At 40.7% G+C, this 26,180-nt stretch overlaps 1 protein-coding gene across 2 annotated transcripts in view; it reads left to right on the top strand.

Annotated features, from left to right (window-relative positions):
• LOC105933136 (low-density lipoprotein receptor class A domain-containing protein 4) overlaps nucleotides 1-26,180 on the top strand; it is a 259,066-nt gene that overhangs the window by 57,911 nt on the left and 174,975 nt on the right. For both annotated transcript variants that reach the window (XM_036129040.1, XM_036129039.1), the window contains exon 2: nucleotides 13,543-13,683. In XM_036129040.1, coding sequence (XP_035984933.1) covers nucleotides 13,543-13,683 — 141 coding nt within the window. The remainder of the gene's footprint in view (nucleotides 1-13,542; nucleotides 13,684-26,180) is intronic.

Genomic DNA, 26,180 nt, shown 5'->3' with positions numbered 1-26,180 from the left:
TTACACACACACTAAAATCTACTTTAACATAAAAAAAGCGCAGCTTTAAGCTGTAAGTAGCCAATTAGAGACCAGCAAGAAGCCACATGGAAGCCAAAAGGTTACAGAGATACATACATAGACACTCATTTTTCTGGTGTCCCTTGGTGTTGAAAAATTTAAATTAGGCCTACACAAAAATAACCCCAAAACCGAATAGGATAGCTGAAAAATCAAAACATTTAACTAGAGAACAGATTGGATAGTTACTTTTTATTTCATAATTATTGTTTACAGGGTCTACATTTTTTTCCGGCATTTTTTGATGGGGATGACACCTGAACGCCCCTGCCGACGATCTGCCACTGATGGATGCATTAAGGACTGAGCCTATGTCAGAAGCCTGGCGGGCCGGCTAATAATACGCTGGGGGAAACCCTGATGGCTGGTAATGGCAGGAAACAAGAGATGCAGGCTGACCAGACGATGCAGGCTGAGATAAATTTGACCAGAAGCAGCTGATGTGTCCCCAGTGTGGAGTGTGAGTGAGACACAGAATCCCCAGGAACAACCGTAACCAGGCGGTGCACACAAGCACTAGTTAAGTGAACTAGCGAGAGCAGGGCAAGAACAGAGCCACAGGATTGGCAGGCAGAGCGACAAAAATCACTGGGGAGAACACATGCAGGCATGCAGACAAAACGATAGGTTCTTACAAGGAGTGGAGAGTGAGGCGGGTATATAAAGGCAAGGTACCAGGTGGAATGATTTGAACGATAAGTAGCAGCAGCAGGTGGAGCCGACTGGTGACTGGGAGATGACTGAGATGACAGTCCAAAACAATACAAAAGTCCAAATTATGAAAAAAAATATATTTATAAATTATGAAGCGTAAGTAAATTTCCCAGAGTAAATTCACCTGAAACATAGTATCAAATAGACATTATAACTCTGCCTAAAAAGAAAACAAATAGATACGGTGAAAACTGCCTTTGATTCCTATCATTCTAGCCAAATGCATCTGATACATAGAATAACAGCTAATCATTGGCTCTGCAAAAACAGATTCAACGAGTGATCGTTGGATGTTGTGCAAATGTTTTTATTTACAACTTTATCTGCTTAATGCTGTAGAATGCGGAGAAGCCTGGCAGTGTAGAGCTGGTTGACACACAGGTTGACTGCGGCTGGAGGCAGGTCCTTGAGGCAGGCAAGGATCATGCATGGTGAAAACAGGCAGAGGTTAGGCAGGGCAGACAGATCCAAAGGACTAGGCAAGGTTGTGGTTATGATATCTGTCCAGGTCCACTCCAGAAAATAGAAGGTCAAGTAGATGTCAGACAGGGGCTACGCAAGTCAGGAAAATCTGTGAAAATCAGGAGTTAGGCAGCAAAAAAACTGCTGGACATCTAGTTGCTCTAGGCTTTCAAATAATCTGGCTGTCTGAGAAACCTTCCCTGTTCCAGTCTGAATATGCGCTAAAACTGCAGCTGTAAAATGAACGGCACCTGTCTGAGTCATATTATCCAGTGAAAAGTACCACAGCTCTGTGCGTGAGCAGAGTCAAGAAACCACGTCTACCACCAATTTTCCCAGCAGCAGCAGTGGGGGCTGCAGCTGTGTGGCCATGAATGCACATCAGTGTTTGTAGCAGTTCAGAGTCACAGCAGCAGGAGCAGCGCTGTTTCTGGGTGCTGCGCTATTGATACGGATTTAATCTTGTAAAAAAAAACTTTCAGCCCGTATTCAATTTTCCCTCTACTGACGTAAACGATGTAAAGTGGGGAGAGAGAGAGAAACATTTTCTGAGTCCTGCTCATTTTATTCTCCTGGATCCATTACAATTCTCTCGTCTGTTGCCTCCAATTCCTCACTCTGTTGGTTCCTCTCCTCCGTCATCACTAACTTTGACCTTAGATGTCTCACCTGACAGTTTTCCTGATTTCAGACAATTGAGAATATAACTGTGATGGCACGCTGGTATCTGTGCAATACATAGGGCATCACTGAGAAATTCATGGTATACAATTTATGCCGACATGTCGAAAACAGGAGTTCACATTACACATCCTACAGTATCAGATGTGTGAAAAGGAAAAAAATACGAGTTAACTTAGTGTATTTGCAGATGGCAAATAAATGCAAAGCACACATATAACATTGTAAAGGAGTATAAGAAAGCCTCTGTTCCAAAATATCTCACATCTGCATGCATCATAAAAATGGTATCTCCATTTAAATGGACACGTTGAGGTTACCTGTCAATCTAAATTCTGAATCTTTGTAAAGCTCCACTTATTTTGGCCTAACTAGGTGAACATTCTTTAGTTTGATCAATTCATTTCACATCGTTTGCCTTGTCCTCTGATCACCTGCTTCGCCTGTGCTTCTTTCAGTTCAGTGGCTTTGCAGCTCTTAAAGTCAGCACTAAAGGCATTCCAGCTGTTTTCTAATTCAGTTTTCTTATTCCAATCTGATCCTTTGGACTTCTTCCTGCTTGGATTCTTTGGCCCTTTGATGCGTCTCTTGACTGGGAGCCTGAGCTCTTTCAGACACTTTAGTTTGTATATGAAGGCTTTCCTTTGATGACCTCCTTGTACCTCTGTGCTTGTTGTCAGCCTCTGTTTTTGAAAAGTGATGCGGAGAAAAAGCTATGTGCAGGGAAAGCTACATCAATATTTTTTTTTACCACATCTCTGTTAGAAATGACTGAACGTGCAAAAACCAGGCTTAGGGAAACTTTAACTTAAAGAGAAAAAGTAATGAATGTTTTTGTTTTTTTTATAATAAAGCCACAATACCTTTTCTTTTAATAGCCCACCTGTATATGTGTTTAAACGTGGGTCTCAATAAGCAGAACATTATGGTGAATTACAGGGTTTAAACAAAGAGTTAAAGAGAAATAACAGAGAAGACGCTTTTCAGAAGGAAACTAGCGCTGTCTGCCAAGGTTTCATATTGTCCTAAAGACATGGCATTGCACAGATATTTATTTTCTGATTACAAAGATATTTCTGAGAGCATTTTCACGATGCTGTGGCCTTTCATTTAATCCGTCACATATCATAACAATCATCTTCTTTTAATGACAATAGCTTCTTTTTATCTGCCTCCTGCTCACTTTTCCAAGCTTTATGTAAAACTAAGTGACGTGTAGAGCTTTACTGAACCTAACCCTCTCTGTAATGCATTTATCACATTTATTAACCTGCGTGTGTGTGTGTGTGTGTGTGTGTGTGTGTGTGAGGGAGATGACAGGTTTGCAGATTCTACACATTCTCAACTATTTCGAGGCTTTGCTTCAAAATGCCTGTCAGTAGTGCTCTGTGACGGTGAGAGGAAGATGAGCAGTGGAAGAGACAGGCGATAGCTGGAAGACAGCTATGGAGTGATGCACAGTGAGAGGGTGGACATAGGGGTAAAAGACAAGATTGAACCAAGTACATGGGAGAGTGTAAGAGTAATCAATCTGAAGCCTCTGGCAGAAAGGGGTGATGAGGCTGAAACAGGAGGACAGACAGATGATCAGAGTAATAGGTGAGACCAAATAAAAGATTGAGAAGAAGACAGCCTGAGCAAGTAACTCTGGCTTTGCTGATTGCCATTTCAAAGAAAGGGAAAAGGGCTTTGCAAAGAACACTCATGCTGGTCTGTTCTTTGAATTGTATTTCTGTCCCTGCCCCTCCTCCTTGTGCCGCCGTCTAGACAGGAGCAGAACAAGCTGTTCTTGTTATGGGTGGAAGAAGAGAAAATGTGCACTGTCATGGGGTTGCTCCCTGCCAGCCAGGCAAAGCGGAAGTGCTAGCACCAGGAGCGGGCCAGCAATCTCTTTCTTCACTGCTGTTTTCTCCATGCGGGTAGAAGCTGCCTGTGTGTGCGCTGCCAGCTGCTTTCCTCCTTAAGCACCGATGATTTCCCCCTAAAGGTGGCACATTTTGCTATCACCTGACTAAGAAAAATTGTCCCTAAATAAGAATGAAAGTAGAACCCATTTGTCACAGTTAAATGTTTCAGATTCTTAAAAGAAATAAATGGAAAATGCAGTTTCCAGATAATTATCTTATTTATTGAGGGGGACAAGGTGATACAAACTAACCTGACAACCTGGTAAAAAATAACATCATATTCCCCTTATTAAATCATGAATTAACTGTGATTAATCTAGGTTTTTTTTTGAAAATGTGTTATAATGATTCAAATTGTCATTCCAGTTTTCACAGCCAAGAAAAACATTTGATACTGACGACCTGGTATCAGCTAATGACAAAAACATTCTAAGACAGATTATGTTTACCCAATAAATAAGTACTCTAATTTGTCATTCACAGATCTAACTAAAAATCACAACGCACATAACAAGATGTAAAATAAAATGGCTTTAAAGAAGTGTAACAGCAGTGTCTGTATTGTACCATAGGAAGTGGCTCTACTGGTTAGCTTACTTAGCCAGACAGAAGCAGTTGTTGCTCCAGCGGGGGCCTACCTGAGGTGAAGGCTGGGGTACCTTTAGATGGAGACCACTAATACAGCTATTCCTCCCATGTGTGTGGGAGATATTGTTTGCTTCTCAAATTCACAATCATCTTCCTGGTCTTCTTCACAGCAGACAGTCCTATGGGTAGCCAACACTGAGAGCGATGGAAGAGGAAGATTCTGAAGTCCTGCACCCAGTTGAAGAGGAAAATACTTAGTTTAAGTTTATGGACTTTCTGCCAAAAAATTTGTGATTATTGTATAGGATTGATCGCAAATGACATCACAATTTCTCAAGCGCCTGGGATGGCTTGAGTTGCCCAGATGTTCGGACAGAATATTAGCTTCCGTAAAATTGCAACATCTGCAATGGAAATAATTTTGAAAGATGATGACGTTGGAGCTTCATTTCAACCTGCTTCAATCGAAAAACACAACGTAGAACAGCTTCATTGTTGGTTGAAATGTAGAGGCCTCATAGAGAGCAGAAAGAAAGCAATATTAAAAGAAAGGCAGGAAAGACTGTCCTCTACTCTCGCACGACAGGTCAGATATGAGGAAGAAACCCACGGAATCCACGTAGAATTACAGCTAATAAAATATGCTTATATTACAGGCCTATGTTTCAAATTATAATAGACCTTATCCTAAAAACATAGACTTAAAAAACTTTTTATATATATATATAAATTTCCTAACACCTCTAGCCCTTGTGGGGTTGTGAGGGGTGCTGGTGCCTATCTCCAGCTGTCAATGGGCGAGAGGCGGGGTACAACCTGGACATGTCGCCAGTCTATCGCAGTATTTATATATATATATATATATATATATATATTAGGGCTGGGCAAGTTAACGCGTTAATTTCGCGTTAATTCATTAGACTATTAACGGCGATATTTATTTTATCGCGCATTAACGCATGTTGCTCACATGCTTTCAGTCAGTGTCAGTCAGCACGCGCTGACTGCAGCGCGCTGTCACGGCAGCACTCTCCCGCTCCCCCTCCTCTCTTGTACATGGCTCAGCGGCGCCAGCCAATCAGCACGCAGGCTCAGCCTGGCCCGCCCACTCAGCTCTCACACAAACTTAGCAAAGAAACAGCTGAGAGAGACCGCAGCAGCGAAAAAACATGAACAGGGGAAGTAGCACCGTTCGGCTTTATTTTAATACCGTAAATGAAATCAAGCTGTATGTTTTGTAAAAAGCCGGTTCATTTCAGTGGAAACACAACAAATTTATCTAAGCACGTGAAAAAACATGAAAACGTCGAGCCCCAGTAACGGAGAGAGGAGACGAAACTTCTCTCATTGCCCCGACAGACGTCTCTGACTGAGGCGTTTCAGTCCTCCAGGGAACATCCAGGTAGATCAGTGGATGGATGGATGGATGGATGGATGGATGGATGGATGGATGTTACTGGAGCCCACACATAACATGTAATTAAGACCTTGAAAGAACCCAGTACATATATTAAAAAGTGTTATTTAAGATAAGATAACATTAGCTAATCCTTTTTTTATCCCACGACGGGGAAATTTATAGGATTAAAGCAACAGGCAGGTGCACACAACACAGACAAAATTACATAAGGATTGAAATATATAAGAGGTGGATTAGCGAAAAAACACTGAACATAACATTATTGTTATTATTATTATTTAATTGTAATAATAAAATAAAAACCACAAAACCCAAGGTCCCAGGTCAACAGTTTCATGATACATCAAGCTCAGGGACTGGCTAATATACAGCAGGTCAAAAAAGGCCATATTTTGGCTGCAGTGCTTGCTGTTCTCTTATGAAGAAAAGATCAACTAGTGCACTAAATTCAATAGATGGGTTGAAAATATCCAGTATAAAATAAGTGCTACAAATGTTACAACACTTTTGTTCATATGGCAGCAGAACATTAAAATAAAAGTGCTCTTTACACTACTTTTGAATTCATTCTTGGAGTTTGTAAATACAATGCGATTAATCGCGATTAATCGCGATTAATCAGGGCGATTGATCGCGATTAAATATTTTAATCGTTGCCCAGCCCTAATATATATATATATATATATATATATATATATATATATATATACTGCTCAACAAATAAAGGGAACGCAAAAATAACACATCGTAGATCTGAATTAAAGTAGAACCTACAATATTGTTACTAAATACTTTGTTCTTTACATAGTTGAATGTGATGACATTAAAACCACACAAAAATTATCAATGGAAATCAAATTTATTAACCCATGGAGGTCTGGATTTGGAGCCACACGCAAAATTAAAGTGGAAAAACACACTACAGGTGGATCCACCTTTGATGTAAATGTAATGTCCTCAAAACATGTCAAACAGAGGCTCAGTCAGCGTGTGTGGCCTCCACCTCCCTGTATGACCTCCCTACAGCATGATCCTGATGAGGGGGCAGATGGTCTCCTCCTGAGGGATCTCCTCCCAGACTTACTGGACTAACGCATCCACCAACTCCTGGACAGTCTGTGGTGCAAAGTGGTGTTGGTGGATGGGGCGAGAAATGATATCCCAGATGTGCTGAATTAGATTCAGGTCTGGGGAACGGGCGGGCCGGTCCATAGCATCAATGCCTTCATCTTACAGGAACTGCTGACTCACTCCAGCCACATGAGGTCTAGCACTGACTAGCATCAGGAGGAACCCAGGGCCACCAGCACATGGTCTCACTATGGGTCTGAGGATCTCATCTCTGTACCTAATGGCAGTCAGACTACCTCTGGTGAGCACATGGAGGGATGTGTGGCCCCCCAAACAAATGCCCCCCCCCCCCCCCCCCCCCCCCCCACACACACACACACACACCATTACTGACCCACTGCCAAACCGGTCATACTGGAGGATGTTGCAGGCAGCAGAACGTTCTCCACGGCATCTCCAGACTCTGTCACGTCTGTCATTGTCATAGTTTGACAGTGACAGCAAGAGTAAACTAACAAAGAACATGTATGCACATTGGCGTTATGTGAGCGTGTCAGAATGATTAGCATGTGGGGCAACCAACAGGTAAGGTGATACCACCGGAACTTGAGGAACAGAGGGGGATTTTACAGGCCTGCAGCTCTAACAGAGATTTTTTTAACCCTCTTTTTTCTGAATACATAATGTATTGACTACTTGCAGAATGGAAGGACAATTTTACCCAGTATCACAAAAAGTGTTTCTGAACAGGATTACAAACTATAGCTTTAATGCCATAGAGAGTCCAATAAATTTACTTGGTGCCACATTACTGGTTTCGCTATAAAGCTCTGCTTGATATATATGCAAAAAACTTTATTAGATATTATTTTGGGATTATTTCAAATTCGATAGACACATAAACGGAAAGGTAAAAGAGAAAGAAAGGAAGAGAAAAAGAGGAAGCAAAATGTTAAAAAAGAAATGGTGACAAAGATAGAGCAGAGGAAAAAGCAACTGCAAGATAACATCTTTAGAGTCTGTTTCTACACCTGCACAAAGAAATATAGAAAGAACAGCACAACCAACCAGAAAAAGTTTCACAGGTACAAAGCAACCAACACCTTTGATGATATCAATGAAAAATATGCAGTATTGTTAATGTATTTAGTGACTCACCGTATATTTGGAAAATAGCTCAGAGTCACAAGAAGCAAACTGTCTTACAAGTTTATGAGAAGAAGAAGAGGAAGGCCTCCGAAGAAAGAAATAAGGCCAGAGTATTTGTGAGATTTTTTTCAGGTAATGGCGGAAGAAGAGGTAGGATGCTCTTGTGTGGTTATTCAAAAAGTGACTTGAAAAACATTTCCAGAAAATTGTCCACCATACCTTTAATTTTAAAGTCTGAATAAAACCCTCCTAATACCTCAGTCCACTTCTCAGTCACCAGTCATCTGCCCAGACCAGTTCTACCTGCTGTCACTAACTAGTTCCAATTCTGCTCACCTGTTCACCTGCCTTCATGTACCTGCCTCACTGACCCACTCGCTGCCGGATCGTCACTTCACAGCGTATCTCATCACATCACCTCACTCGTGTCGTGCTGCCATGTTTTTTTCAGTTTGTGTACGTGCTCCACCTGCATCGGCTCAAAACTGGCTCCACCTGTATCTCCTGGTCTGTTTTTGCTTTTTTCAATAAACCCTTTTTTGACGTAACTCTGTCTTCGGCTGATTTTCGGGTTCGCACCTACAATTGTTACATAAACAGCTGATTGGTGATGAATGTGCAGCATGCAGTTGAATGGCACACAATGCAACTTTAGAGGTTTTCTCCCGCTGTGCACTCACTCCTAATACATGTAACTATTTTCCAGTCTGTTTTAAGTACATATGGTAAATGAAAACTTCAGAGTTGTTTTTTACATGCCCCACCTCTGCCATGCTGTGTTCTTTCCTGCCGCTGATGGTTGGGTGGTTTCCTTTCCTCTGCATCGTCAGTCAGAGGAAAAAACAATTTTAATCCCTCAAAAAGAAAAAAAAAACACATGTACTTAGAAAACATATCCATGGTGATGACACGCAGGTGAACACGCCTCCGCCACTCTGTTATTACTTGCTAAAGTTTGTGCAGTTTTAATTACAGTAGTGATTTTACACTGTTGATCTGTTCACCTATTTAAAGAAAAAAACATGAGAGTTGTGATATAGATAATATATCAGGTGTTCAACAGCATCTAAAAGGCCGCTTTTTGTGTTGGGATAGAATTAGTGAAACACACACACACACACACACACACACACACACACACACACACACACACTGATGGAATCACATTAGGAAGCAAAGTCCAGAATACTTGTCTCTATGGTAAAAATCTTACTGGAAATGCATATCAGTGTTCTTGAAGCATGTGAATTTTTTTTTTCTTTTTCTTCATCCACTTAGATTGAAATATTGTAAATTTCTGAATTAAAGGTATTGCATTAGCCGTGACAGTAATAATGGACTTGAGGAAAGTCTGTGCAACATTTTAATTTGGACATAGACTGAAATAACAGTGTGATTCCAATAGAATAGCTGAGCCTAGCACTAAACCAATATCCCCAACATCAAAGTAACTCAATATTGGTTTAATCTTCATTAGTGCTCGACTACAATCAGTCAGTTGCCTTTAATACTTTAAGCTAATAGTGCAGCAACGAGCACAGGGTTCCTCTGGAAAATGATCTTTGTCAGGTGTTGTCTTGGACCATAATGCAGACAAGAGTTTGGGAGTCACATGATGAAGAGTGAGGTGATCTATTAAGTAAATGAAGTAACAAAACTTACAGGCAAAACGGGACTCAGGAACCCAACAGGGTTACAGGCCAGAACAGGGGATGGCATATCGGAAGACCTAACAATGAGTGTGACTAAGCTGACTGACTAATTAGGAGAGCAAACAAGGGAAGATAAGTAGAACAATTAGGTACAGGTTAAATGTGTATAGGTAATTAAGCAGAGGGAGAAAGAGCAATGATATGGCCAGGACAGGAGAGGAGCAGAACCTAACAGGAATACATGAAAAATGACTAAATAAAACCACAAGAACCCACTAACCAATGTTAGAACAGGTAGGCAGAAAAAAAAGATCTAACAGGACCACTGAAATAATAATGAACAGTAACTGACTGATAAGCTTTTCCATATACATATCAGAAAGAATTGGTGAACCTAGATTAAGAAGAGACGTCGCAATAAAGAAACAGCTGTATGGTTACATCTAAAAAACACCTTTTGCTTTAGGAGTGTTGGTGAAATATAAAAAAATTAGGAAGTCAAACAGTGTCTTAGAAGATCTAGAGAAAGCATATGACTACCATGGCCAGAGGTATTTTCTTGACCCACATGCAGAATCAAATGCTGGAAACCGCTGATAAATAAGACATTTTTTAGAAAAGTACAAGGGACAGAAGATCAACTGAGCAGGGTTTTCTGGGTCCGGAGGTTAATAATGTCTGGAAGAGGAGAGGAGTTTTCTCGGGTACGGTAATAGGTTGTGATGGTACCCAAATGTAAGAAGAACAGGAAGGACGCGGCTCACGCGTGTGGAATTGTAGGCTTGTTTTGGAAAGATAGAGGAGATGCAATGGTTCTGTGGGGGATAGGAATAGGTGGGTCCAGTAATCCGGGATGAGTGAACAGAGTCAGAAAGCGGGCAGGCAGACGATGACAAAGGAGGGTTAAGCTAGAGGGAAGATCAGCTGTGGTATGAGGGAACCAGAAGGTGGTTGGGTTCAAGAGGGTCTGGCAAAGGTTTCCAAGTGTAGACGCTTTAACCTGGAGACACAGAGCTCAAGGCAAGGCACATTTATCTGTATAGCATATTTCAGTACAAAGACAACACAAAGTGCTTTACATGATTAAAACATAGGGAAATAAACACAGAAATAAAAGTAAGTTGGAATAAAATGTAGAAAATGTTAAACAAAATAAAACATGGGAAACTGGAAACTAAAACTAGAACAGTCAAAGGCAATTCTAAACAAATGGGTTTTTGACCTTGATTTAAAGGAACTCAGGCTTTCAGCACTTTTACAATTTTCTGGAAGTTTGTTCCAGATAAGTGGAGCATAGGAACTAAATGATCTGTTGGGCTGAGGTCAGGAACATTAACTCTATCTCAGAATAGAGATAGAGTTAATGGGCTGACAATACCAACAGAGTCGATCATCAGGTGAAGTGTAGTCGTCCTGCAGCCCCTTAAATCTTCATTTGTTAATGACGGAGATACGGACAGGTGCACCATCTGCAGTAGGCCAGCCAGCAACAAGCCTCTGTTCAAGGGACCCCCCCCCCCCCCACACACACACACACACACATGTGTACACACATACATCCAAAAAGTATTTTGTATGGTATTTCAAACTTAGTTCAAGGAACTATGTGAGGATGGCCCAGAGGATGTACAAGGGCAGTAAGACAGTTGTGAGGTGTGTGGTAGATGTGATAGATGTTGGGCTGCTCTCCTGCAACACTTACAGTAAATGTTGCAGTGATTTCAGGTTATCATGCTGCTGTTGATGGCAGTACTGTGTGGGAGTCATAATCTAGTTTCTTTTTTTCTGCATGGTACTCGTAGGTTGTTTCTGCCATTGGTTCCCCAGGTACCAGTCTGGGATCTGCCATTGGTTCTCGAGGCTCTGTGCCATTCTCCATTTAAGCCTTTGGCGCAGACGGACCTCAAGTGGCCGTCATACAATTGTTGGCTATTGTTTCAGCACAGAGGGTTGGTGAGCTACATGCTCTATCCGTCAGCCCTTCGTGTCTTGAATGGAATGGACAGTTCTGGTGTTACTCTGTGGCCAAACACTGTGTTTGTACCAAATGTGTTGCCTCGTTCTTATTGTAACCAGCTGTTGAGGTTGGCTCGGTTTCAGCCTCCGCCAGATGTGACCGGAAATAGGTCTGAGTTATTGTGCCCAGTGAGGACACTGGAGGCATACATTGCTGCTACTACAGGTGTGAGATGCTCAGACCAGCATCTGTTATGGAGTTCCTAGATTGGGTTGTCCTCTTTACAAACGGCGTCTCTCCCAGAGGATCGCTGACGTCATCAGCCTCACCTACAGTGCAGGACGCTGTACCCCTACCAGTCGGGAGAGGAACGCCCAGGAGTGTTTCCACTTCCTTGGCAGTCATGAGGGGGGGGGGGGGGGGGGGGGGGGGGTTGCTGGAAACCCTTTGTGCTGCTGTATCATGGACATCCCCAAGCACGTTCACCAGACTTTACAACATGAACGTCAAGGCCAGGTTCTTCCACAAGGACACCTTCCATGTTAGGTATGTGATCAGGATTCCTTGTGACACAGTTGGTATTAGTCATTCAGTGCTTTCAGCACCGCCCTCTGACAGTCATTAGGGATGAAATAGAATGATAGTTATGGTTCTATGAATCCCAGATGACCACCAGAGCTTCTCTGTCTCTCAGAATGCTTGCATTCGCAAAAGGTTTCTGTAGGAGCAGAGCCTCGGATGACGTCAGACTATATAGGTTCTGATTGGTCATCTGTGTGACTCCGTTGGTATTATTACTCAAGCGGTGCATGCAAGGGAACTTTCAGTTTCATAGAACCGTAGTTACATACGTAACATTCGTATTAGAAATCAGCATATTGGTGCTAGGATAACCAGACAGGTTATTTAGTTTTATATTTTACTCTTTATCCTTCTGTATTCATTTATGTGCTTCAGTCTCTGGCCCTCTAACCCACCGCAGGGTCTCAGTGTGAGTTCACCCCTCACAAAATGTCTGCTTACCACCACACACATCACACTAGGCCACACTGACGGGGCTTTGATTTCCAGTGCATCAAACAATTTGTTATTGTGGTTTTCCCTCGCCATGATGAAAGTTCTGCTTGATTATTCATTCCCTCCGGAGCATCTGTATTTTTCACTTTCACATTCATATGTTTGAGAGAGTTTTTTTTTTTTTCCTTCAGCAGATGCTGCTAATCAGGCATATTAATATTTACAATGTAAGCGTATTGTTGATAACCATGATAGGAGCACATTTTGGGTTGAGGCTGCAGCACATCAAAGGCTTGTTTGGGGAAAAAAAAGCTGTTTATTCAATTGTTGAGGCCCTTTTTACCCCTATTTGTCTGACCTTGTATTTTATGTGAACTCAAACCATTAACTCTGCTTTTTGTTTGGTTTTACACACAACCTTGTACATTCTGAAGAACAGATGAGAGGGAGAACTCCACACAGCAGCACGATTTTTAAGCATTTTAGACCAAATAGTTTATCAGTAGTTGCACACTATTTTTCCACTGCGCCTGTGAGCACTACCATAGCAGGAAGACCAAATGTTTTTTTTTTTTTTATCAAAAATATATCTTTACTTTTTTGGTAAATGTTTATTGTTTGATTATGTTTATGTTTTAATGTTGTAACAATTTAATGCAAGAGACAGATGGAATATTTTATTGCTCAGTATGACTGCTGAACATTTTGTTTAATTATGATGAAAAGCAGGTTGCTGCTGTTGTTGAAGCTCAGTGCTATTGATGTGACTAATTACTAATTACTAATAATATCTAAACTAAGGACGTTTTTTTTTTCTCTCGACTCGTCACCATTCCCCCCATCCCTCTGTTCCGGTCTGTGCAGAGTGCAAGTTCCACTGCACCAATGGGAATTGCTTGCGTCTGGGCTCGCTGATCTGCAACCAGCTGAATAACTGTGGGGACAACAGTGATGAGGAAAACTGTCCTGTGGTGACCCAGCACCCTCCACCTGGTATCTTCAACTGTAAGTGCTGCAGGATGCTGCTACACCCTCGTACCTTTATCTGTTATTGCACACAAGAAACGCACACAATCTCCTTTCCTTTTTGCTGTTCACTGTTTTTATCTTATCTATATTTTTTGGTTTATTATTGTTTCATCTGTTGGTTCTTCTTGTCAGTCACCAGGAGACAGATACAGTGTTTGCTTTCTGCAACACGTACTTAAGGCACTAAACGTGCATAAGGTGTATTATATTTTTTTAAATGGAAAACATAAGTTTTAAAAGTAATGTGAAATAAAGATGTGACCAATGAAACAAACAATGCTTAACAGAAAAAGGAAATAGTTTACCAAAACCTACATTCTCCCAGAAAAATGGCAATTTTACCAATATACAGTTCAGTAAAAACTTTTCTTACAGATTTCTTCTGGTTTTGCTTTTGTCAGATGACTTTAATGTTTTAGACCATGAAATATTTAGTTTACAAACATAACCTGAGCACATACAAAACGCAGTTTTAAATGAGGATTTTGCTTATTCAGGAAAAATAGCTAAAATTATGAAATAATTTAGCTTAATCACAGTTTTTGGGGTTCAGTTCCACTAGCTTAACCTAGACTCAGTATCTGCATGACCTTCACAAAAAGCAGTGTCAATATAACTGATCAAGAAATCATTTGTGTAGAACCTATATGACAACATGACATAGGCAAAGAGGTCTTGGACAGCAATTCCACACATTGGGAATTAATGATCTTTATTTTTCAGTTTTGTTGCTCATCTACAGATTATAGTTGTTTGCTTATCTTGATAACAAAAACTTCTTTTCTGAGAAAAAGAAAGAACTTCATTCCATCCCAGGCTGAGGAAATTGGCATGCAATAGTTTTTTAGCTTTAAGCTCTTACTGATTTCTATCATACTTATTGCATTTCTGTGCACACAAGTAAGTCTGCTGTCAAGCAGCAGCAGTTGTGTTTCTAATAATGTAAAGAAGGTATTGAGGCGTAGTGTAGGCACACTGTAGGTTGTCCACATTCTTGGAAGTTGTTGCTGCTAAAAAATCTCTGAAGCAACACATACATGCTGGAGGATGGCGATGGAACCCTTTGGCTAATTTCTCAGCAACCTGGTTTATCTGTTGTTCACAGGCAAAGAATATATTGCAAAGAGTAAAAAATAATATCTAAACACTCCTTTTTACATAATTTTGGTGCATTTGGTGTAGCTTTACTTTTTCTAGTAAGTGATTTCTATCCCACTCAAACAGTTGGTTTGATAACATCTATTGGCAGACTCTACCATAGCTCTAAAGATGAAATGTGACTATTCCTTGATAGATTGTCTCTTCTAGCCGGTAACGTCTCTGGATGTTCCCTAAAACAACTCACAGCATTCTTTCATGCTTTTTAAATGCAATCAGCGCTGTCATTTGCAGTGAGATGCATATAGAAAATAGGTCTGTGTGATTCGCTTATTACCTGTTTTTTGTTTTTTTATCACAGTCTGTATTTAAACGTAGATTAAATTCTGCTCAGATGGTTGTGTTTAACTATGCAGAACAATGATCACAGTAGTGGAGGATGTGTATTTAAGACATTGATGCTTAGTAATATAAAGTAAGAGCTGAGAAGGGATACAGTTTTGGTTGATTCTATATATTTATCAAGACTTATAGATAGCAATCTAATAAAAAAATTGATATTGATTAACCAAAAAAATATGTATCTACATCTATGGTGAATTTGTTCATTAATCAATAAGACTGTTATAAGACAGCCATTCAAAAAGGGTTGCCTGAGCACGGACAGACAACAATCACATTACACAACACGAGCACAAACAAATGTTATTTATTCCGCATATTTGTGAACTTATTAACTAAAATGTTACAGTTAATATGAATGAGCCAATAAACTCCACCTACACTAAAACCGCTACCTATACTACTAAGGCAAAGATAATAAACAGTAAATTGAAAGATGACTCAACTAATAGGTAATTACTAAACTAAACAATGAGGAATAATAACATCAGCAACAGATGGGGGTGTATTGCTGCCTTAATGTAAATCTATTATATTCGAGGATGAAACTGTAAAAACTCACTGATCAGCTTCATTAAAGGTGATCGACATCAACCAATTTAAGCTTAGAACAGTTCAGATCACAAATGTGTGGCTGTTGCCACGGGAACCATTCAACTGGCTGGCTGACGCAATAGTCCAAAAAAACACACAAAAATAACACAATAGCAGTTCTGGACTGTTTATCTAAATCTATCCATAACCTAAGTGCTGAAAAAAATAATGTAAAATTACCTTTATGTTAAGCCTGAATCACCCCCTTTTGTTAAGTTTTTAACAACTGTACTCTTAAATGAAAACAAGGAGTTTTCTTTTTGATTTTTACACCATTTATTTAAAAAAATCACATTAGAAAACCATTTACAAAAATAATAGGAATAAGTATATCTAAAATGAATCAATGGCGGCTCATTACAAGTTGTCTTAAAAGTCATAAAAACTCCTACAGTGTTGTGAAAAAGTATTTGCCTCTTACAGTTCTCTTCTTTGTTTGCTTTTTTTTTTTTTTTGTAACACTATGTGCTGTATTTCAGCACATAGTCCAGTTCCCAAATGATAATTTAATTTGATAAGGTTACAAACTAATCCACCAACCTGACCCTGTGTGAAAAACTAACTGCCCCTTTAAGCTAATAACTGTGTGTGTGTGTGTGTGTGTGTGTGTGTGTGTGTGTGTGTGTGTGTGTGTGTGTGAGAGAGAGAGAGAGAGAGAGAGAGAGAGAGAGAGAGAGAGAGAGAGAGAGAGAGAGAGAGAGAGAGAGAGAGAGAGAATTTTGGGTCAATCTTCTTGAATCATTTTTAGTACATGTAGAATTTTTTTAATAGCAGGTCTTAAATTATGTATATTCATTCACTTCCTAAATTTGTACATGGGTTCATTCATGGGTTCTTTCATGGGCTTTATTTATTAATTAACTTACTTTTGAGACATGGCATTTATTTATTCAGTTTGAAGTAGTTCTGCCAGAAAAATTCTGGTGCTATTTCACACTGGCAAAACCACAATACTGGAAAGAGTGGGATTTTTTTTTTTTTGGTCTTAAAAGTGCTTTTTTCAGTTAAGTACAAGAAAACACTCATGTTCTGTTATCTAATCTTAGATAGTATTTATTAATTATATAGGTTATTTAAAAAACGTACCATAAGTGGTTGTTTTTCTACAGATATTGGCATCTTAAAAACATAAATTACCAAAACTAGCTGCAATGTGAGCTAAGCGGACAACATTCTCACCTCATTTTACAGAAGAAAAAAATAAAATGAAACACCCTGAAATACCTAACAACACAAAACAATAAACGTTGTGAATAAGTAATTGTTTACTGGACTGTTTGTGGGCATACAACTGTTTTCTTTAAGAATTAAAATTAAAGCCATGGAACTATGGAATTATAGCCATATAATTCTCATGATTCAAGAGGAGCATTATTTTTTTGTGGTTTTATAACCTAATGATAATTTTGTAAGACGATTCAGGAGCGGGAAGAAGGATGGGAATGAGATTCACTTCAGCATCCTGGAATTGTAGGGCTATGCCTACTGGGCCCACCCTGCAGCAGAATCGACTGCTCAGCAGCGGTATCGCCACAAATATGCATCCATCTGGACACAGGACAGCTCCTTTCATGTAAACAGCAGGGGTCATTTTCAGGACAGTGGCAGGGGTCTCTTTTACCCCCGGGTTAGATGGCTAGAGGTCCTTTGGAGGTCTTTGCTATAAATGCAAAAGACCTCTTCACCACAACGGATCGCTGTACCGATCCGTTGTGGTGAAGAGAGAGCTGAGCCAAAAGGCGAAGCTCTCGATTTACCGGTCGATCTACGTTCCTACCCTCATCTATGGTCACGAGCTTTGGGTTGTGACCGAAAGAACGAGATCCTGGATACAAGCGGCTGAAATGAGTTTTCTCCGTAGTGTGTCTGGGCTCTCCCTTAGAGATAGGGTGAGGAGCTCAGTCATCCGGGGAGGACTCAGAGTAGAGCCGCTGCTCCTCCACGTCCAGAGGAGCCAGTTGAGGTGGCTCGGGCATCTGGTCAGGATGCCTCCTGGACGCCTCCCTGGTGAGGTGTTCCGGGCACGTCCCACCGAGAGGAGGCCCAGGGGAAGACCCAGGACACGCTGGAGGGACTATGTCTCTCTGCTGGCCTGGGAACGCCTTGGGATTCCCCCGGAGGAGCTGGCCCAAGTGGCTGTGGAGAGGAACGTCTGGGCCTCCCTACTGAAGCTGCTACCCCCGCGACCCGACCCCGGATAAGCGGAAGACAACGGACGGACGGACGGACGGCAAAAGGTAAAAAGTTTCTGAAGGCTAGAATACAAGTCTGAGATGAGCAAAATGACAAAAACTAATCAATATAGCTCAGGGCTTTAAAAAAAAAAAGGATCCCAAGCGTCATCCAGATGGGTGATCAGTTCTGGTTGAATTAGATGGGTCAGGCTTATTTTTCTTTTAAAACCTGCTTTAAAAGCAAATTTCCTTCTCTGAGATGTCAGAGAGAGTGTCGGAGTGGAGTTTTTTCTCACTGTTTTTAGTTTTAGTGAATATATATATATATATATATATATATATATATATATATATATATATATATATATATATATATATATATATATATAAAACATCACAATGTACCAAATTCGACTGTTTGGTGTATTTTGTCATATTATAAATAAAATGTTCTTAATGGAGAGATTTGAGGCTAATTTTGGCCTTCCTTTGCTTTTAAGGATAACCCTACGATGGCTCATGTCTTTGTTAGTTTCCAAGGGGCTACTTGTTAGCAACACACCTGCAAATGATCCTTCCACTACTGTGCTTCACAGATCTTTTCTGTTCAGAGGTTTTTGTTTCCTTCTTGATGTCCTGCGTATTTGCTTTGTCCCAATCATAATGCGGACCCATGTCCTCCATTCCAACCAGAACCCTGCAGATACTTAGCTGTTCCACCTATTAAACAAGTCAGATCCTGGACCGAGTCTGAAGTAATAAGAGCGGCATCTGTTGCATCGCTGTGAAAAGGTGTTGCAGTCTGACAGAACTCCTATTCAGGGTGCCTTGCTGGCATTAATTCAATTAACTCAGTAGAATTTACGGTGAAGCTTTCTGTGTGGCGATTTCAGAGACTCCCTCCATCGTATGCATCAGCACAGGGTTTTGTTCATTTGGATGTAAGTGCACTTTTAGCTTGAAAGTGGCTCTCCTGAGTATCCCACCACACCTGGATACCCATCCACAACAGCCCAGCCTCCTAACCCCCCCTGCTGAGCAATACCGTCCAGGCAGCGATATGAGAACGGTCCCTCAACTCGTCACGATCAATGGGAACAAAGAGGGGGAGGGGGGGGGACGGGTTGGAAGGAGGGATGCAGAGAGAGGGTGAAGGACACCAGTGGGCTTCCATGGCTGTCTGCCAGACCACTTTGATGTGCCGCAGCGGTTGCTTTCAACAACTTTTAGGAGGAGAGGGAAAACTTTTTACAGCAGCACTTTCATCCTTGGCTTTCTGAGAGAGTGTGGTATGTGTGTGTCTGGCGGGCTCCTCACCTTCCCCTCCATCTCTTTCTCTCATCTCGCCCTCCCTCCCTCCCTCCCTTCCCTCCACCTCCTCTCCCCTACCTTAAATGCTTTTCACCTCTCCAACCTTGTTTTGTGAATTCTTCTATTTTTTTCCTTCTTTTCTGTCTACCTCTCTGCCATCCCACAAGGCGCAGTGAGAAACTTTTTTTTTTCTCATTTCTTGCCGTTGCTCCTGTTTTGGGGTGGATTTGGGGGTCTTGGCAGGCAGTTTTGGGGGGGTGGGGGTACTTAAAATACTGCGTTTAGGTGTCTGGGGTGAATGCTAATGTGTCTACTATGGGAAAAGCTGTACAGCGATTATAATTTTCTGAGCTGGTGCACATTCTTCTTGTGATGCCTGAGAGACCCAGAGGGAGAGAGGGATGGCTGGAAGAAGAGAGAAAAGGGGAAAAGGGAGTTATTGCCGAAAAAAGCTGACGGGGTATTGAAAAGACTGCAGACAGACTGAGAGGGAGGGGAGAGATAAAAAAAAAAAGAGATGGGGAAGGGAGATGGAGCTAGACAGCAGGACGGAGGTGCATAGACAGAAAGAAAGGGGGATGAGAAGGAAGAGAGAAAAAGCTAAATGATAAAGATGTAGCAAATGTTTGTGTGGTAATGGAGTTTGCCATCTTGTTCCTGCCGCTGGCTGTTGCCGTGGCGGTGGCAGACAGATGGATCATGAATACTGTCTAGACACACTGCAGCCTGACGCCCCACATCTCACTGCCTGCCCCTCCTCTGCTCCCCATTCGTTTCCCCTCTCGTCTTATCATCTCCTCTTCTCCGTCGTGGGCTGTCACCACAACAGCCAGCTGTTTTAGCATTATAGCACCGAACAACAAAAAAAACAGTAATTAACTATTATATTGTTCTGTTTGATGAAATAAAGCAATACCAGTACCTCCTTTTGTTATGCTAAATCAGCAGAATCAGAATTCATTACTGCTACTAGTCAATGAGAGATATCAGTTAGCCCTTTGATTTCCTTGCAAAGACTGCTAAAGTGTCAGCAGTAATTGATGCCATTCATTGGTTTGTCAAAACCTTTTTTAAGCAGTTTTAAACTCAATTAAGATCATTTAGCTCTTATTTTTCATTTTGGAAATTTATAAAATTTTGTACATCCTCCCAATCTAATAACTCAAGAGCTGCACTGTTTGTGTTGCAATTTTTCCTGAGCTAATCAGGTTTTAAAAATATTGCTTATGATATCAAAGTGTAGCTGTACGAAATAGTATTACAATTTCTTACTCTTTTACTTTTCTGGTACTATTGCCATGTTACGTTTGAGCTTTTTTTATTTTGAACCATAAGTAAAGAATCAAGGGTTCTGGGGTTCGGATCTGATCCAGAAATCTGAAATGAAACGTCTTCTGAGACCAATCATTTCTGATCCAGAGCGCTTTTACAAATATTAAACAGCCACACAGCTTCTGCCAGCTATTCTGATGTATTTTGTATTGAATCCTTTAAACTGTGATGGACTGGGGACCTGTCCAGGGTGTGACCCGCCTCTCACCCAATGAGCAGTGACGACAGGCCCCTGCCCCGCAGCGACCCTGCATCGATAAGCCGGTATAGACAACAGCTAGATGGAGCTTTTAAACTGTATTTATATTGACAAGATTAATAACTACAATAAGCAGCAAAATGGTCCTTTTAAACCTGGATTCACATCCTTATTAGCTGCAGAGCTGCTAAACCTGTGTAAACTGCTCAGATGAAAGTGGGGGTGGGAGGCACAGACCTCATAACCGAATGATGATTTGAAAAAGCTTTCGCTGTCGAGACACAGCTTTATACTGAGAGACTGACAGAAGTCATACAGAACAGCTAAATGCATTCTGACCGCGCTATTTTTTAGTCTAAAGTCTAAAACATAATGACGTTTTTAAACAGCTTTTAACCGATTTAAGTCTCAGTTGGTGCACCTTTCTGTAAATCCAAAAGCAGTTTATTTTCTAGGTGGTAAATTTTGCTAAATATGTCAGGCTCTGAAAAGGGTGCCAACAGTCTTGCTCTGTGGTCGATAGAGTTTGATAGTCTGAATGAATAAACCCAAATTAGCCTCTCCGTTTCCCGTTCCTGAAGCTCCTCACTGCTCTCATGTCTAGCTCCAGCAGTTTCCCCTCATTTATTACTATAACGTTCTGATATATCTCTTGAACTTCCACAAATCTGAAAGTTTTGTTTCCAGACACATAACAAACATCTGTCTTCAATTTTCTGCCTTGACACTGAAATTTGTCTGAAGATAAAACTACACAGACTGCAGCCTTTTGTAGCCACTTCCGCCAATAAGTTTAAACTTACAGTAGTTTGAAAAGATGTAGAAAATTCATTTTTTTATGAAGTTGTGACCTTGACTTGTTTATGCAGTATTGTTTAGTAATAATGCAACACATTTTTGCCACTATGCCCTGTCTCTAGGGGCAAGAGCTCAAATGCAGGAGAGATTGAATAAGAGCTCCATGTGGCATGGTTCTCTCTTCTGCTGATGAGATAAAATAAAGAAGTTAAAATAAATACAAATGTCTAAGCACAGCCCAACAACTGCTGCTGTTTAACTGGGATTAGGTCACATACTAAGTATACCCTCTTTAATTTCAACTCTTTAGTGTAAAAAGGAGATTTAGTCTGCGGCTGACTCCGAAACACAACTTTCTCTATTGTTTTCTTCACACTAACACGGCTGCTTTTCTAAACAGTTTTGTCTAATGTGCTTGCACCTGTCATCCACCAAGAAGTGGCCTGTTTGGTGAGAAAGCCAGCAAATTGAAGATTTTACTTCATTTGCAGTCACTCTGTGTCCTTGACAAAAAGACATTATGGGGAAACATGGAACTTGGCAGTTGTTGCTATCCATCAATCTAGGGAAGGTTCAAAGCCCTGTAAACACTTTGGAGGCCATCCGTCAACCTTTGAAGGAGCAGTTATTCAAGCAAATTCTCCTGTAATCGAACTCTAAATTCCTCATTGAAATGACAAAAACAAGCCAAAAAACAGTTGTTAAAGGTTCATAGGAGCCCAGGTCATTTTCATCAATACCACAAACAAATTCTGCAATGTTTCAGACCAACTCTGGATGAACCGCCATCCGAATATCAAGCCAGTGCTATAAAGCATGGTGGTCATGGAGATAAGGATGTTATGCTGTTATGTTGGTTTTGCCGTTATAGAACCTTGGCACCTGTATAATGCCTGTATACATTTTCATGTAATTTAAAACTAACTTCCACCTATTCTTTGCACAGGCTCATAGATAGTGTGTGTTTTTTTAAATATATACAATATATTAAAGTGGACATTTCATGTCTTTTAATACCTTCCTTTTTACATTGAAATCATTCAGTCGTTGTCTATATAGCTTAAAGTGGAACTGCAATGCTTTGATCTGAATTCCTCATTATTGTTACCTTACAGCTCCTCCTCAGCCCCAGCTCTGAGGTTCATCTGAGAGCAACTAGCTTTGGTGCTGTCTCTTTAAGAAGCCTCACTCCTTCACCTCCAGGTCGCAGAGCGTTCCACTCCAGCCCGATCGGCCATTTTTGTAGTATGCTGGGGGACGGTGCAATAAATTGTGTAGGTTAATACACCCAACAACCGAACATTTTCACTTATGCACTTGTACTTTCAGCATCCTCGAGCATGGACAACAAAATCAGTGTGAGAAATAAAAATGGTGGATTTGCGAAATTGGTAAGCCAGGCGCCCATGACGTTGTTTAGCAGCTCCATAGCAAATACTGTTACGCAGTTGTTCAAAAGATGTTATAGAACACAGAGAAACTAAACAGATTAAAAATGATGACCCAAAAAGAATATAAAGATATCCAAGCAGCTCGTGAACAGACTATGCTCAGCTGTTCTGCATTTCTAGATACTTCAAGTGTACAACAAAATACATTTAAGGGCTAAAAAAAGGATTTTGCATATGTCCCCTTTAATGCACATTCAAAAGGAATGTTTCTTAGAATCTTCTTCTGCTATTTTTCTAACTATAAAGTTTAACATATTTAGAATATGTGGTATTATTGTACAATCTCTATCTTCTTTTTTATGTGTATCAGCTTGCTTCCATTTAGCTATCATTTTACTGCTGATATAATTGAATCCCCCAATGAGTTAATTTGCAAAGTTATTGGGGCTTTAGGGCTTTCTGTAAGCTGACAAAGATATTTATTTACGACAACACGTTTGCACTCAAGAAAGGGGGCTTTTTTTTGACACAGTGAACTTTGGTTGCATTTTGTTCACTGTCTGTATTGGCAGTGAACAATACAAGCAGTATAAATGCCTGGAATTTTCCACACTTCTGTTTAAAACTAATTGTGTTTTGCTGTGAAGCAGACAAAAGCATTGCAGTTTTACTTTATATAGACCACAACAGAATGATTTAAATGTGAAAAGGAAGAACTTAAAATCATGATATGTTCTCCTTCAATACCCAGTGTTTATTCCCATCTTGTTGCTGTTTGTGTATGAGTTTCTGGAGGAGGAGAGGGATGCCATGACCTACGGCATGTGTTTTCAATATACATGCCGTAAGTCTGGGCAGGTTTAGACTCTCCAGCCTAAACTTACCCGACCATCGACGCGTCGTTCTTACCACCAGAATTACCTATAATGCAGCAGCACTTTTCTGCTACCATAACAGTCAAGACGGCGGCTGCAACCGAGCAATGTTTTAACGATGCCCTTTATTATGTGCTGAATGAACTGGATATGTTTAAAACCTCAACATCTGGATGCACTAAGGGCTAAAACAGAGCGTGCCGCTTGGAGTTTGAGTTGCATCGGTAGTTATCTGATTGGTTCTAACGTGTTTCCACTGACCCTGTTTGTCCCGACCTAGCCCTGCCTTTGAAACCGAGGTCTACCCGCTGCTTTCCAGACTGAAATGCTGTGTTTACGGTGCAAATCAGTCTGGCTGGCAGGGCTAATTTGTTTGGGCATGTGACAGTGATGCAGTACCAATTTTCATATTGGTACATCCCTAATATTAATTGAATATCACAGTATACACATCTGGAGGACTGACCAAGGGTTCTGGCATTCAATTAATCAGAGTGAATCGCTGAATCGTCACTCTGCCAATACTTTTGCTGGGTTTCAGCAAACAAATATGTTTGTACTTGAGAGCGTCGTACCTGGCTGTGGAGTGTTTCTTCTCTAAATACAATGAAAATACCCCTTTGGAAACAGTGACCAGTTATAAGTAATAATATAATGACAGTAATAATGATCTAACTACCATGCAAGCTGGTGAATATGCTTCAGAGAGAATATATGCTCCAACGCAGATGATAAGGCAAATGTAGCAGTACATTCTGCTATTTCATGTCTGCAGAGCTTGGCTCTACTTTGTTGTTGAGCGCTGTTTAAGTATGAGGAGGTACAGGGAAGGAGACCTGAGGATGGTTTGGATCGATGGTCAGCTCCAGCTTAGCCATTGATCCCCATTCAGTGCAAAGAGCACTTCACTAGCATCTAGCAAGCCTTTGGGCAGGCCAATTGATTCCATGCGTGTTGGGGATTCATAACTGTGTAGGCTCATTATTGACTACCAAGTCATTGTAGACAGTGCTTCAGACAGGGCTGTCGGGTACCGCTGATTCAACATCTTGTATTTTCGAGCAGTAAAAATCTTTTTCAATTCTGAAGGAAGACAAGACACTCAAAAAAACATAGCAAAATACTTAATGATCTGCACTTACATAGCAGAAAAAACACTATAACATTCAAGTAGCATTATTGTGGGTGTGCTGTAAAATCCTTTTTCATGTTAACAATTTTCTATAAAGATAAAGCTTACACCAAGTGTCTTGTATTCCTAAATGTGTCTACCAAGCATTTGTAATTTGTTTCTAAAATACTAGGCTAGCAGCTAACATCAACATCTGTGAGCATCTGTGTGCAGTTTTGTCACACTTGAATGCTGCTTCTGTTTGACATGCTTCTATCTCATGCACTACCACTGGGCAGCGCCACTTGGGTTCTGTCTCCAATACAGCTGGAACAGTTTAGTTGTTACTTTGCTGTTGTAGGTCTGGAATACTTACTCTGCAATGAAAACAACAGTGCATGCCATGATTCAATATCTTGTTAACTCAATTTTAGTAGCAATAAGGTGAAGCACTCATTTTTGGTGTGACTTTATATGATATTTGGCCTATTTTAGTTCATATGATGTGTTTGGTTTTGGTCATCTTATATATTACAGTCAAACATCTCTACTTTGGTTTCTCTATCCAAATTACATGATTCCAGCAGTCCTGAGATTCATTTAGATATATATGTATAAAACCAAATCATGTTGTCTTCTTTTTTTGAAGAGAAGACACCTTATTGTGCCCAACCTTTCAAACAAACATTACTGTTTCACTCCTTTGCAAATTTTACTTTCAGGAACTTCTAACAGGAACATTTAGGAAAATCCAAAATGAAGGCTATAGTCTGAAGTCTTTTGCTATTTCGCTGACTATAACCATGACTTACAATGACTGTGTTAACTGTTAAGCTCCACTACACGAATGTCTTCTCCAGTTTTGTGTCCTCATTTGTGCTCAGATGGCACGTTCAGGATTATTAAGCTATTATGCTTAAGGTATCAGATGAAAACTATACTCTTAAAGGCATAGCGGACGATCCTCTTTCTGCTTCGTGTGGTGGTGGTGGTGGTGGTGGTGGGGGCGGGTCATCTTATCCATTGGTTGTCCCACATGCCAATAATTGTGATGCGCTCACATAACGCCAATGTGTGCGCACGCTCCTTGCAAGTTTCCGCTTTCTGGCTGCACACTTCTAGTGTTTATGTATCCACTTAGCTTTGGTTTCAGCCTTTCATTGTAGCTCCGGTGCTCCCACCATGTAG

This window comes from Fundulus heteroclitus, chromosome 3 (assembly GCF_011125445.2).
Source record: "Fundulus heteroclitus isolate FHET01 chromosome 3, MU-UCD_Fhet_4.1, whole genome shotgun sequence".
NCBI classification, from domain to species: domain Eukaryota; kingdom Metazoa; phylum Chordata; class Actinopteri; order Cyprinodontiformes; family Fundulidae; genus Fundulus; species Fundulus heteroclitus.
The sequence above is the reverse complement of the archived record's forward strand: the minus strand, read 5'-3'. Positions and strand labels throughout refer to the sequence as shown.